The sequence below is a fragment of the Prorops nasuta genome, unplaced genomic scaffold (assembly GCF_024137725.1).
Source record: "Prorops nasuta isolate Cenicafe-Biocafe unplaced genomic scaffold, Cenicafe_Pnas_1.2 PNAS00035, whole genome shotgun sequence".
NCBI lineage: Eukaryota > Metazoa > Arthropoda > Insecta > Hymenoptera > Bethylidae > Prorops > Prorops nasuta.
In genome coordinates this window covers 1849761-1863724 of record NW_027116832.1, presented here as the reverse complement: position 1 = coordinate 1863724, position 13964 = coordinate 1849761, and the positions used below count along the sequence as shown (strand labels likewise).

Sequence of the window (13964 nt, the reverse complement as noted above, 5' to 3'; positions counted from 1 at the left end):
TGCCATTTTCATTTTCTTTCACTTCAAAGAGTTCTTCTTGAATTAGTTTTTGTTTTTTCCGTTGGTGTGGTTGAGACATGTCAAAGAGTAAAAAAATAAATAACAGTAGTAATCCAAATAATTATACTCTTTTTGAATTATTTTTAGACAGATTAGAGAAATAACTAATCATTAATTACTGTCATAAAAAAAGTTTCTTCAGAAATACAGTGAACCCTCGAAATAATATGATTTGTATTGATTTAAACAATGATTTATTATGTAAACAATATAAAAAATCTCTTTGGAACTAATCATACAATAAAAAGGCTGGATTTTTGATCAGTGACTTCAAAGAACACTTAAGCAATTTTTTCTCTATAACCATGGGATTATGAGCAAATTTTCGAAAAACATAAGTCATAATATAAGTTAAACTATACCCTCAAAATTTTTCAGCTTATTTAAACGATTTTTCGAAAATTTCAATTTCTCCATTTTCTAGAAGAAACAATTATTGTTACAGTCCTAAAACAAATTGAGGGGATTCTTTGACTGATACTAAGACTTTTTTGTTGTTAGATAATTTCTCCTTAGGTCATAGTTATCGAGAAAAAAATTGCTGAAATTTAAAACTACAATTTGTGGTTTCGGACGCCATCTTGTCTAAATAAAATTTATTTTTAATTATGTACGGCCAGTTACTATCAGTTTAGGTATCATGGACGCGATATTTGTTTGTCTTAAATGTCTAGAAAAATGTAAAAACCATCAAAAACTAACTCAAATCCAAAATTTCATCTGAAAATTTCGTTTTTCTCTTTACTTGCTATTTTTCGATAAAAAACTCATTTTCGAATTTGTTAACAGCCACCATTCTAACGAGTAACTGTCAAAACATAGGGAATTGTGGCTCCTAATTTTTTTTATGAAATGCAGCGTACAGTAACTCTCTGAACTTTGGTATCAAATAATATCGGTTCCGGCACTAATGGGTTAAATAAAAATAAATTTTTCTTTCCTTACTTGAATGATAATTTTGTTGTATTCGTTCCTTAAATTAGCTATAAGTATATGTTCAAAAATTAGTATATATTTAGCAAAAGCAAGAATCAGACCGCAGTAAAAAAGAACAATAAAGAGGGGCAATTAAAAATTAAAAAATATTATGTCTGATATCAAAATTAATCAGTTTTATATTGATATTGGTCCCCCATATATATATATCACAATCGTTGTGGTTAATGAAAGAAAGGAAAAGAATAAGAGAAAAGTAGTTTGAAAATAAAACTTAAATATATACATATTTAAGTAATAAAATATTTTTTATTTTATAATTGTTTACAATACATTATCTTTATCTATCCATGAATTATGTGATTTATCAAAACCTAACCATTTTACAAAAACTTTATTTCCCTTTTTACGCAATATTTTCTCCACAAGATATACATTTTTATCTTTAACTTCTGACAGTTCTTGCTCATAAAATGCTCCTTTAATATCATTATTACTCAAATCTTGCAGTAGATAACTAACTGGATTAGTTTTTTGAATAACTTTTACTTTAAACACTGCAGTAGTCCAATTTGGTGTATATCCTTTCTCAAATAACATCTTACATTTACTTAAACGCACAAAATCACCAACTTTAAATTTTCATGGAGCAGCAATTTTTATATTACTATACACTGTATTCAATAAATGTGTTGAATTTTTTGCATTAATATCAACAGGTTTCATGCCAGTAGTACGATGTTTTCTTCTATTATAGTCGTTAATTATTGTTGGAAGAATATTAATCCATTTATAGCTTCCATTCATTGTAAATAACTTCCACATATCATTTTTTAAAGTTCGATTAAAACGTTCAACAATACTTGCTTTCATAATACTATATGTTGAATAATGATTGATTGTATGTTTCTTCATGAGATCTTGAAATGTTTTGTTATAAAACTCTTTACCATCGTCAGTCTGTAAGTTTTTTGGTTTTCTACTTTTTATAATTTTACTAAATGCTTTAGTCACTTCATTTCCCGTTTTCTTTTTTATCGGTTCTGCCCATGCATATTTTGAAAAAGTATCAATAACAACCAAAATATATTGATTACCCTTATTTTGATGAGTGTAAGCTCGCATATCAACTAAGTCTGCTTGCCATAAAAAATCATCATATCCATTTATTATTACTCGATGTCGTGGAAAATTTTTTCTTGCTGATCTATGAAGTTCTACTAGTTGAACTTTCTCCTTACTCATTATAGATATTATTATTGTTGTTGTTTAATCAAAACTCTTTTCATTACTATTCTTCTTTAAAAAAAAAATCCTTAAATTTACTCACGTTATTTATTCTCCTTTTTCATTGTTTTTTGCGTCAGGTATAACTTTTTTTAGTGGAATTGATCCTGAAGTCATTATTCCTGTTCCAAAGAAAGGTTGATGATTTTCCATTGTTAATTGATTTTTCAATTGTTTATTTTCATTATTTTGCGTGTTTGAGATTGATTTTAAATTATCAATTTGTTTATTCAATACTTCTTTTGGATTAGGTATAACTTTTAGTGGAATTGATCCTGAAGTTATTCCTGTTTCAGAGAAAGACTGATTTTCTTGTAGTAATTGTGTTTTCAATGGTTTATTAATATCTTTTAGTTTCTCATTAAATTCTTTCACAGGTGCATTTATTTTTTCATTAACTTTTTCCTCAGTCATTACTTTCGCTTTCTCATCAATTTTCACCTCTAAGGATTTTATTGTTTTTTAAAATTATTTATCTCTGAATTAACTATTGTTCTTAAATATTTAAAAGAATTACTTAATTTAGTCAACTCTTCGTTTGAATATGTTAAAATATTATTCTTTACTTTATTCAACTTGATATCATTCGTCTCGTTATGTATATTTATTTCATCAGAAACATTTCTTATTTCAGTTAATATGTGATCGCGAAGATCTTTGAATTTTCCTTCAATTAGTGAATAAATTTTTTCAACATTTGTGATCTTGCTATTAAGTTGTGATAATATTTTAGTATTAAGATCTTGTAATTCACTTTGTATATGTTTACGAAGATCAACATCTTTTTCATTAATCTTTGAAAGTGTATTCTCATCAATATGTTGATAAATTTTATCATTGTTTTCCGAAATTAGATTATATAAATATTTTAAAGAAACAGCATCATTAATATTCTCAGGATCGAATACATTAATAATTTTTTTATTTTGAGCGTCGAAAGAACGCTCTGAATAATTAAAATTCATTGATATTTCTCTTTTTCTTTTATACTGTAAATGATCTTTATATCTACTACTATCACTAGTACCACCAAACTTATTAATAGACATTCTCACTACTTCTATAAAACGAACTTATGACTTGCTTCGTTGAGTTATGAACAAACACTGGCAAAATTTTTCAAGAATATAATGTTTTAAGCAATGATAACATCCTCACGCAGTTCTTCAATAATAGATATGATTTCATTATCATGATTAGTATGACCAGCGTTTTTTGATGTTATTAATAATTTCAATCTATCGACAAGTTCATTTGGATTGTCCCAGTAAACATAATCTTTTACATGATTATTTAATAACATTTTAGATGGTATCAATTAATTTTGATCGTTGTCATCATCGTCATCATCATCATCACTAGATAAATAATTTTTTTGTTTATATAAGGATGATTGAAATCCCCTCCCCGAAAATGATTGTGATCTTGGTCTTGTATTTAACTGTATTGTAGAATTTTCCAAAGAAGATGATGCTTTTACTCTTGATTGATTTTCAGACAAACTTGGTAATGTTTTAGCTACTCTTGTTCTTGATTGATTTTCAGATGAGCTTGATAATGTTTTAGATGCTCTTGTTCTTGATTGATTTTCAGATAAACCAGATAATGTTTTAGATGTTGTTGATTTTGTTGCGGATTTTTTCGTTATTAAATTAGAAATAATATTTTTATACTTACTAATTCTACTACCTTTAATTTGATCTTCAGATGACCTATTTCGTCGATATGCATTAGTTTTTAATAATATTATTTTATAATTCTTCTCATCATCCTTAGTGTATTCGTTCGGTTGTTTCATGAAAATAAGCTCGTAAAGTCCAAGTGTACCAGGATATTTATTTTCACCAATAATAATATCATCAATTTCATCGGTATTAAATAATACATTTCCTAACATTAACTGATACGAAATAGGATCCATATACACTCCATATGTACGATCAACGTCAACATTTTTATTATTATAAAATTTTTGAATATACTCAAAGGATAAATTTCCAAAACTATTATCAGTATCGAAAAAAACTTCTGGAACATCAACTAACATCGACTGGTCCGATTTTTCTGCAAGAGATTTATCTGACACATTTTCCAAACTTTCCTTTCCATTTTTTTTCCTTCTTTTTATCCACTTTAAATGTATTTTCCATATCTTCTTCTTCATCATCGTATTCTTCATTTTTAATCTTTTCTTTTTTCACTTGTAATGAATTATGAACTAACTTTTTTAATGGTTCAACTACGGGTTTATATGCTTCTTCAGCAGATTTTTCAGTATCTGCTATTCCCATTTTTAGTCCTTATATTTTTTTTTAATCACTCGACTTGCTTTCGCAATTTTAGCTAAAACTTTTTTATTGGTAAAACCCATGATTTTTTTTACCGAACAATGTAATGGACACGCGTACACGAAATCAACTGATTTTCAAATCAAATATCTCCACTATTATAACACACAGAACTGATCAAAATTTTTACGATAACGTCCTTCAACACTTGAACTATCCTTATCTATTACCAAAAAGTTGTAATTATTTCGCCAACAATGATTACATAATTTTAAAAATGTTTCATAAGACATGTCTGTATTTACATGATTGTTATATATATGTTTTAAATTTGTTCCATCTTGTTTGAATAAAATTAAAAAATTTGCATTATAGCGAACCAAATGTTTTGGTATTTTTGCATATGTTTGACACAGATAAAAACTATCAATATTAGAAGGCCTACCCATAGAAAAATATTCTTTCACAAGATTTTGTTTATCACATGCTATATCATCAAATATAAAAATAGAGTTTGGTAATGCATCATTTATCGATATAACATCGGTATTATTCGAATATGTAAAATAACCAATATTATTGATTCTTGACAAAACCTCTTCTAAATACTTTGTAACGAAGCGTACGTTCGTCACGATAATATTCTAATGTTCCGTTCTTTCTGTTAATTTCTGTATTGGGGAGGGGCAAGCGCCACTTGTGCGACCCCGCGATCATTACGCGTAATAGGATCAATCGCGGGTCGATAGAGGGTCGATCCGCGCACGCGCGACAGTAATTATCTCGCGTGCCACTGTCCTCCCGACTCACTCGAAATTTTGGGACCTTCGAGTCTGGACGTGTTCCTTGTTTTTATTTTCTTGTTGGCGTCGTCCATTTTTCTTATCTCGGTAAGGGCACTGCCCTGTGGTTATTTCCCTGGGTATAGTAGTGCGTAGTTAGTGCCTGAGTGTCACGCAGGAATTAAGAGCATAGTAGGAGGTGTAGCAATCGACCTGGTGGTAGAGGACACGCACCGACGCATGCATCATCCTAGACCCTTTTCTATGGCCTAAGTAGCATTAGTTCCCAGGTAAACCTGATTTCTCTGTAGGAGGAATCAGGACTTCTTTTGATTGTCTTTTTGTTTATTCCTTTTCGTTCCTCGAATTTCGTCCGGCATAAATTAGTCGGTTAACGTACAATTAAATGTTAATTCCTCGACTTCCGGACGACTACTTAATTCGGACGTTTATACTTTGATCGGTTACGTTTTCGGGAGCGGTTTAAGAGCAGTGGGCTAATGGACGGGTCGCGAATTGCGTAGGGATCCCCTGTATTCTAGGAATACGTTGTAGGACGGGGTGTAGTCCCTCATCGGAGAAAGGCGATCCAGAGCCTTCTTGAAGTTTTCCCGACGCGAGCCCGTTCGAATATCCTTGCCCTAGCCGTTTCCCCGTTATTTTAAGTAAAATTTACAAAGCGTCTTGGTCCATGCATGAGACGAGTCTCCAGCCGGCCAACCGCGGAGGTACATTAGAGAATTTCTAGCGAACTGGCGCCCAAAATCACATCATCGGAAAATTATAATCGACTAAATTAAGTTAAATGGGAACATAAAACTCATGTATAATTTCATTTTTGTTCGCGGAAATAAAATTGTGATTTTTATATATTAAATATTGTAACGAGATTTTATTTAAGATTTCCTGGCCATCAAACCTCCGTGTGTCTTGTCGTCCGTTTCTGGTCCCTGCCCTCCCCTGGCAAACCAAGGCCGAATAGAGTTTCGTAAATATTCTTTTTAGGTAATCCCTGAAGTGAAAACACTATTCGAGGCCGAGCCGTGAAACGTGACGTTACAACTTATATTTAGGTTGTTGCAGAGATTTAGAATATACATAAATATTTTCAAATCTTAAACCATCTGGACTTTCTATTAAACTTAATAAAACATTAGTTTTACCACAATTTGATGGTCCACAAATAATTCCACGTATTGTATTTGGTAACAAAGCACCATGTCTACGTTGTTCTTTAATGGTTTTATAGTCTAAATTATAAATTGGTATTGTTAAACGTTGTTTTATAAAACGCATTTTTTAAATTCAAAATAGACAATTCATTAATTACACACAGCAGTAATGTTACTATGAGGAAAAAGATAAAAAATCACATATATATATATATATATATATATAAATCATAGTAAAAAAAGAACTTAGTTTGATTGAAATCTTTCGTTGAATCATATGAGATTTCTTAAAGAAAAAAAAAATAGATTTTTTCGAAAATAACATTGAATTGTGGTTATATGTTATTAATAAAGAAAGGTAAAGGATTTGTTAATAGTGTAATAAACAATCTTCCATTTGAGCTTCACGTACCAGGATATCAATTTTGTGAACCCGGAACACGATTTTAGGAAAGATTATCACGCGGTGAAAAAGGTATAAATCAACTTGATGCTGCATGTTGAGAACATGATATTGCATATTCTCAAAGTAAAGAATTATTGAAAAGACACAAAGCAGATAAAATTTTAGCAAAGAAGGCTAAAAAAATAGTTTTTTCTAAAGACACTAAATTTGGTGAACGACTCGCTTCAACAGCAACTTGGGCTGCAATGAATGTAAAAAGAAAAGTAGGAATGGGTTTGAAAAAAAGAAAGAAGACAAGAAAAATAAAAGTTGCAACACGTGGTGGATTCTTACCTATTCTACCAATTTTGGGTGCATTAGGATCATTAGTTGGAGGAGCAGCTGGTGTAGCGAATGCAGTGAATAAAGCAAAGTAGGCTCGTAAACAGTTGGATGAATTACAACGTCATAATAGAGCCATGGAAGGTCGTGGTCTTTATCTAACACCTTATAAACGTGGTAGTGGTATAAAGCATGGAAAAAAAGTTAAGAGGGAGAAAAAGAAGAAAGAACTAATAAGCGGATTAACAACAAATTTTCAATTACTCGATATGTGTAAAAATATACAAAATTTTCGTGGTGTATTTATGCGCAATAAACTTCCACCGTTTCTATTCAAACATGAATGTGGAATTATCAATTTAGATAATTACGAAGGTTTAGGTACTCATTGGGTGGGTTATATTAAACATGGTAAAAACATAGATTATTTTGATTCTTTTGGAAATTTGCAGCCACCAATAGAATTAATACAGTATTTCCATCGTGATAAAAATGGGTACAATAAAGACATAAAAATTGAATATATAATTATAATAAATATCAGTCGCACAATCAAACAATATGTGGTCAGTTGTGTGTTAAATTTAAAAAAAAAATAATTAAGTAATTAGAGTTGGTGTCTATATATATATTTTAATAATGAATTCTTTAACAATTACGCTTTCGGGTAATTCTTCAATATTGAACGCTAATTTTTATCCACCAATAGATATTAGTGATGGGAAATATGAGCTTGGCTTGATTGATTTGCAAACTTTTAATACAATTCAAAATATAAATTCATCGAATAATACATTTTATTATGAAAAAAATAAAATTGAGGAAAAAATCGAAATTCCACATGGATCGTATGAGCTTCGCGCTATTAGTGAATATCTACAAGATGCTCTTTTTGATCAGTTAAATGATGATGATGCGGATAATAGTATAGATGATATATTAATCATACGTGTTAATAATAATACATTGAAAAGTGAAATTAAATGTAAATATGATGTTGACGTTAGTAAAAAAAATAATATAGGAAAATTGTTGGGTTTTTCGGAAAAAAGAGGAGTCTTCAAAGCTAATGAATTACATGCATCTGACATGCCTGTAAATATATTGAAAATAAATATTATACGAATAATGACGAATATAACTGCAGGAGCCTACAATAATGGTGAACTTGTGCATATTATTCATGAATTTTTTTCCAAACGTTGAGCCGGGATATAAAATCTCGGAAACACCAAATAATGTCATTTATCTGCCTATAATCGTAAAGGTAATTAATAATTTAACAGTTTCCATTGTCGACCAAGATAACGATATTGTAGATCTCAGTGGTGAAGATATTACAATTAGATTCCATCTACGAAAATGATAATTTACAACAAAGATTTTACATATAAATTACTATCTCCACGAACTTCAGTAATTAGTTGGAATAATACTTCGAAATCAACACAACAACGATGAGGGCGACGAAGAAATATCAAAAAACGACAGAGTAAGCTGAATATTAAAAATAAAAAGTTTTTAAAATCAATTGCTTAAAAGTGTTGAAATAAGAAGAAATAATGGTTCATTTATTAAACATTATCGAAACACCTCATTACGATAACCGTATCAATAACATTGAAATAAACTCTTACAATCCATATGTGAATTCATCACTCAACCACAACGACGAAATACGCATTCCTATCCAACAACAGGACCTCGTTGTGTTACCAAGCGAAAGTTTCTTGTTTATTGAAGGAGATGTATCTGCAATCGCTGCTAATAATGCCACTGTTGATGAGAATAAATTGTTCTTGGATTCAAATGGAGCTGCTTTTTTGTTTAATGAAATACGTTATGAATTGAATGGTGTTGAAGTGGATCGTTGTAAAAATGTAGGTATTATTACTACATTGCGAAACTATGCATTATTATCATCACATGAGAGTAAAACTTTGAAATCAGCATCGTTTGATATTAATAGTAAAAATCCAATTAAGAATTTTCAATACTTCAGCTTTTGCATACCGTTGAACAACCTAATGGGATTTTTTGATGATTATAAACGTGTTATCGTAAATGCACGTCATGAACTCATACTAATAAGATCGCGCAATGTTTCTAATGCTGTTTATTGTACAATGGATAATATTAATGTTAAAGTAGACTTAGTACTATCGAAAATTCAGTGGAAAATACCTCATATTACGTTGGAAGAATATACAAAATTACAATTTTTAAACATTATTGAAAAAGATCATCCTATTACAATGACGTATCGTTCATGGGAATTGTATGAATATCCTATGCTTCTCAAAACTCAAAACCACTCTTGGTCAGTAAAAGTTTCAACAAAATTAGAAAAGCCACGTTTTATAGTATTTACATTTCAAACCAATAGGAAAGATAATGTAAAGAAGAGTATGGCTAAATTTGATCATTGTAATTTGATAAATTTAAAATTATATTTAAATTCCGCATCATATCCCTACGATAAATTAAATCTTAATTTTGCTAATAATAACTATGCTATTGTATATGATATGTATTATAAATTTATTAATTCGTATTATAATACTAAATCAAAGTATATTATGCCTATGCTTAATTTCGAAAATTTTATAGACTATGGTCCATTTTTTGCGATTGACTGTTCTCATCAAAACGAATCAATTGAAAGTGGTACTGTAGATATTAAGATAGAATTTGAGTGTGATTCTAATATACCTGAGAATACTAGCATATATTGTTTAATTATTCATGATCAGATTATTGAATATAAACCATTAAGTGGTATTGTACGAAAATTAATATAAAAATGATGATGTAATATGTATTTTTTTTTTATGAGAAAAGATAGGTAAAAAAATGTCTTGAATATGTAATATTTATTCATGTTTTAAGTACAATATATTTATGTATAGATATATATTTACGTGTTTTATGAATAAATCATTCTCTTTCTCATCATTGATACTATTAACTTCATTCTCTATTCCGTATTCATTCTCAATACAACATTTGATAAAATTACGATCTTCGTCATTGTCAATTAAAAAATAATATGTAACTACAGCACTGTATCCATCCTGTAAAAAAAATCAGTTTCGATTATAATAAGAAATTGATATTAAAAAAAAATTTTTTTAATATTTTCTCTTTTATATTTACGTCCGCATTATATGTTCTGGACTTAAAAATTTGTAATAAACTCCAAATTTATAATAACGGAAAAATGGCTGTAGATTATTATCGCAATAAAATGTAATAATTTTCTTCAATATCTCCATATCTTCAGATTCTAATTGACTTAATTCATAAGGTATATTAAAAGTTTTATCATTTATATTAAAATTCACATTTTTAGTATGGTCTTTTATCTATGAACAGAAAAAAATATTTATGGATAAAAAAATTATTCGCATATAATGATTTTTTTTTACTTACTAGCTTTCGAAAATTGATTTCATCATTTTCCTTCACTAACTGATATATACCTATACCAGATCTATAATAAAACATTTTATCATCAGACAAATCGCTAAGCCATAACTCTATTAAAAATTCTAATTCATTGATTATACACCGCTGTTCATTGTTAAATATTTCCGTTGGTAAATTGACAATTATACCATCAATCAACATAAATGCCATATTTTAAAGAAAAAAAATGTAAAACAAGTAAAATATATACACACGCACATACACAAACTTTTATTTCTCTCTTTCAGAAGAGGTTGGACACTTGGACAAGTTAATGTGAGGAAGAGAGGGAGAAAGGTCAAAGGAGAGAAAATGATTGAAGAGTAGGCTTTGTGTGGAATGGGTAATCTAGATTGTTTGAGCTAGAACTGAGTTTTTTATCTATGGTCATATGCTATTATACTTGACATTTTTTCCCCATATTCTTGTAGTAAAATTTGGTATAAGAAGGAGTAGGGAGAAGGATGAATATAGAGCAATAGGAGGTAGAGGGGAAAGAGTAGGAATATACCACCTACTTAATATATAGTAATTCAATACTACTTTTTCCTCAGTCTATCAATTAAAACGAAAGCTGTGCGTGGTTTAGTAAAGAATAAAGTATAGAGAAAAATAATTCTTCTACATACATCATCATGAAGTGGTTGAAAGAGATTAACAATACTCTCAGTAGCATGAAATCGTATTTGCCTAATATAAGATGGTCTGATTTAAACGAAGGTGAATATACAGGGTGGAACGTTAACGCCGCACTTCCTTTAAACGGGTTATTCCTGAGACTTTTCTAAGGAAAACGCCGTTGGCCGTTTTAAAATCTAGCCACTGGTTAAGGAGATATTAAAGATTAAATTTTGTATGCAATTATTGATTTTACATATGATTGCAGTAGTATTGGTATGTACATGTCGCAAGTGCAAGTATAAGAGAGAAGTTGCTGCTATGACATTTCACTCTCCCCTTTTATTGATTTTTTCGGAATCGTTGAGAAGTTGCTGCCGGTTAGCTGTTTTGCTTTTTTATTGATTAGCTGGAAATTTTGAGATTTAATTCGCGTTCTCGCGCAGAAACTAAAGGTACCTTTTCATACAATGCTCTAACGCTGGCTTTGAGCGTCAAAAGTTTAATCACGTGATGCGAATAGGTAGCGTTAGAACAGATTTCATGAAAAGTCCCTAGCGTTGAAATCGTTGAGGTTAGCAGTATTTTTAACCAAAAAAAATATTCGTATTAACCTAAAACAGGAGATAGTAGTGTCGCCAGGATATTGAATTAATGCAATAAATTAATTTAAGATGTCGTATGAAAGCAAGTATCGTTCGTGGTTGTTAGAATGTACTAAAATTATTAATAGAAAAAAGAATTTAAAAATGAGAAATAATGTTTTATCGGCATTAATATTGTATGAGCAAGAATTAATAAGAAAACGAAAATACACCAAAAAAAAGTATTGGGTAAATCCAATATTTCAAGAGCGATATTGTCATGGGTTCTATTATGCAATATTTCCGCTTTTGTGTTTAGAGCACAGTAATTTTAGAAATTATTTTCGAATGACGGCATATGAGTTTGAAGAGTTACTCAGTTTTGTTGCTCCACATATAGTAAGATATATGGTTATACGAGAGCCAATACCACCTCAGGAACGTTTATGCATAACATTAAGGTAATTAAATTTAATAATTATAGGCAGTTATGACAATTTTTATACTTAATACTACTTCTTTGTATTACAAAAGATATTTAGCATGTGGAGACGCAATGACTTCCCTGTCATACCAATATTTAGTTGGGTTAACAACAATTTCTAATATTATTGGAGAAACGTGTCAAGTCATATGGGATGTTCTTCATAAGCAAGTGATACCTTCAAACTTTACAAAAAATGATTGGTTGAAAATTTCAAGAGAATTTGAAAACAAATGGAATTTTAACCATTGTATTGGAGCAATTGATGGGAAGCATTTTTTGATTCAGGTATGTGAGCCAAATATTTTTTTTATTTTCAGTTGGTTTCATTTTCTAATCTATATAAATAATTTTTTAGTGTCCTAATAATGCAGGCTCAACTTACTACAACTACAAAAACGCTCATAGTATAATATTACTAGGTATATGTGATGCGAATTATATGTTCACATTTGTCGATATAGGTGCATTTGGTAGACGTAGTGATGGTGGAGTGTTTAAAGACTCCAAGATAGGTATTAAGTTCCATTTAAAAGAAATGAATCTCCCGGAGGAAGCACCACTTACAGAAGGTGGACCATCATTACCATACATTTTAGTAGGAGATGAAGCGTTTCAACTTACTGATTATCTACTCCGGCCATATCCAGGAAAAGGAGGTTTAAGTAAGGTACGTATAATCTACAATTATAGGCTCAGCCGAGCTAGAAGATGTATAGAAAATACATTTGGTATTCTAGTAAGCCAATGGAGGCTTTTAAGACCGCCAATAAACTGCTCAATTGAGAAAACAACAAAAATTATTCAGGCCATAGTATGTCTTCACAACTGGATACGTAAGAAAGATTTTGATGTAAATGAGTATGTCACTCCATCAATGGTTGATCGAGATACTCCGCATGAATTTATACCTGGTTCTTATAGAACATGTATTCATGAAAGTGCTGTAAAAGACATAACTAATTGTAGTTCAAACAATAGTTCTCGTAAAGCTATGTTAATACGAGAAACATTTTGTACATTTTTTAACAATGAAGGATCAGTTCCTTGGCAGTATGTATATTGTTAGCTTATCAATAAAAAACAATGAAAAATTAAAAATAAACTTTTATTTTTAGAATTTAATACTACATAGAATAAAACTTAATATTCTTCGTCATTCTCTTGTAATTTATCATAACTAATTTGTAAAAATTGTTGTAAAATTCTTGTTTGTTCCCTTTTATTTAGTGCCTTAATTCTGAAACCTAACAGCTCTAACGTAGCATCTACTTCATCTTTTACTGGTGGCGATGGCAATCTTATCTCCTCTGAGTTTGAGCAAATGGCATCGGCAATCCTGTCTATAGCAGTGCTGTGCTCTTTTACTGGTTTCTTTCTTTTTCTGTTAGTTAAAGAATCTATAATTGAATTAGGTATTTCTAAATTCTCATAATTTTAAAATAGTTTCTTTAATGACTGAAAACAGTTTTTAATATTTATACCTGTATCACAATCCATGCCATCATTTCTATTAGTTCTATTGTGTAGAGAATTCGAAGGTTCAGGATCATCTGGA

The 13964-nt window shown here is 29.8% G+C and overlaps 3 protein-coding genes across 3 annotated transcripts; 1 reads left to right on the top strand and 2 right to left on the bottom strand.

Annotated features, from left to right (window-relative positions):
- Positions 1–666: 666 nt before the first annotated feature.
- LOC136783778 (uncharacterized) lies at positions 667–2241 on the bottom strand. Its single transcript, XM_066744050.1, has 4 exons — positions 1665–2241; positions 1325–1580; positions 806–868; positions 667–730 (listed from the first exon to the last, which is right to left on the bottom strand). The coding sequence occupies exons 1-4, from the start codon at positions 2239–2241 to the stop codon at positions 667–669; spliced, it is 960 nt and encodes a 319-aa protein (XP_066600147.1).
- A 24-nt stretch (positions 2242–2265) lies between these two features.
- LOC136783777 (putative leucine-rich repeat-containing protein DDB_G0290503) lies at positions 2266–3586 on the bottom strand. The gene is made up of 4 exons (XM_066744049.1): positions 3442–3586; positions 2801–3343; positions 2371–2726; positions 2266–2295 (listed from the first exon to the last, which is right to left on the bottom strand). Exons 1-4 carry the CDS (start codon positions 3584–3586, stop codon positions 2266–2268), a joined length of 1074 nt encoding a protein of 357 aa, XP_066600146.1.
- A 5228-nt stretch (positions 3587–8814) lies between these two features.
- Positions 8815–10053, top strand: LOC136783776 (uncharacterized). The gene has a single exon (XM_066744048.1). It carries the CDS (start codon positions 8815–8817, stop codon positions 10051–10053), a length of 1239 nt encoding a protein of 412 aa, XP_066600145.1.
- Positions 10054–13964: the final 3911 nt, after the last annotated feature.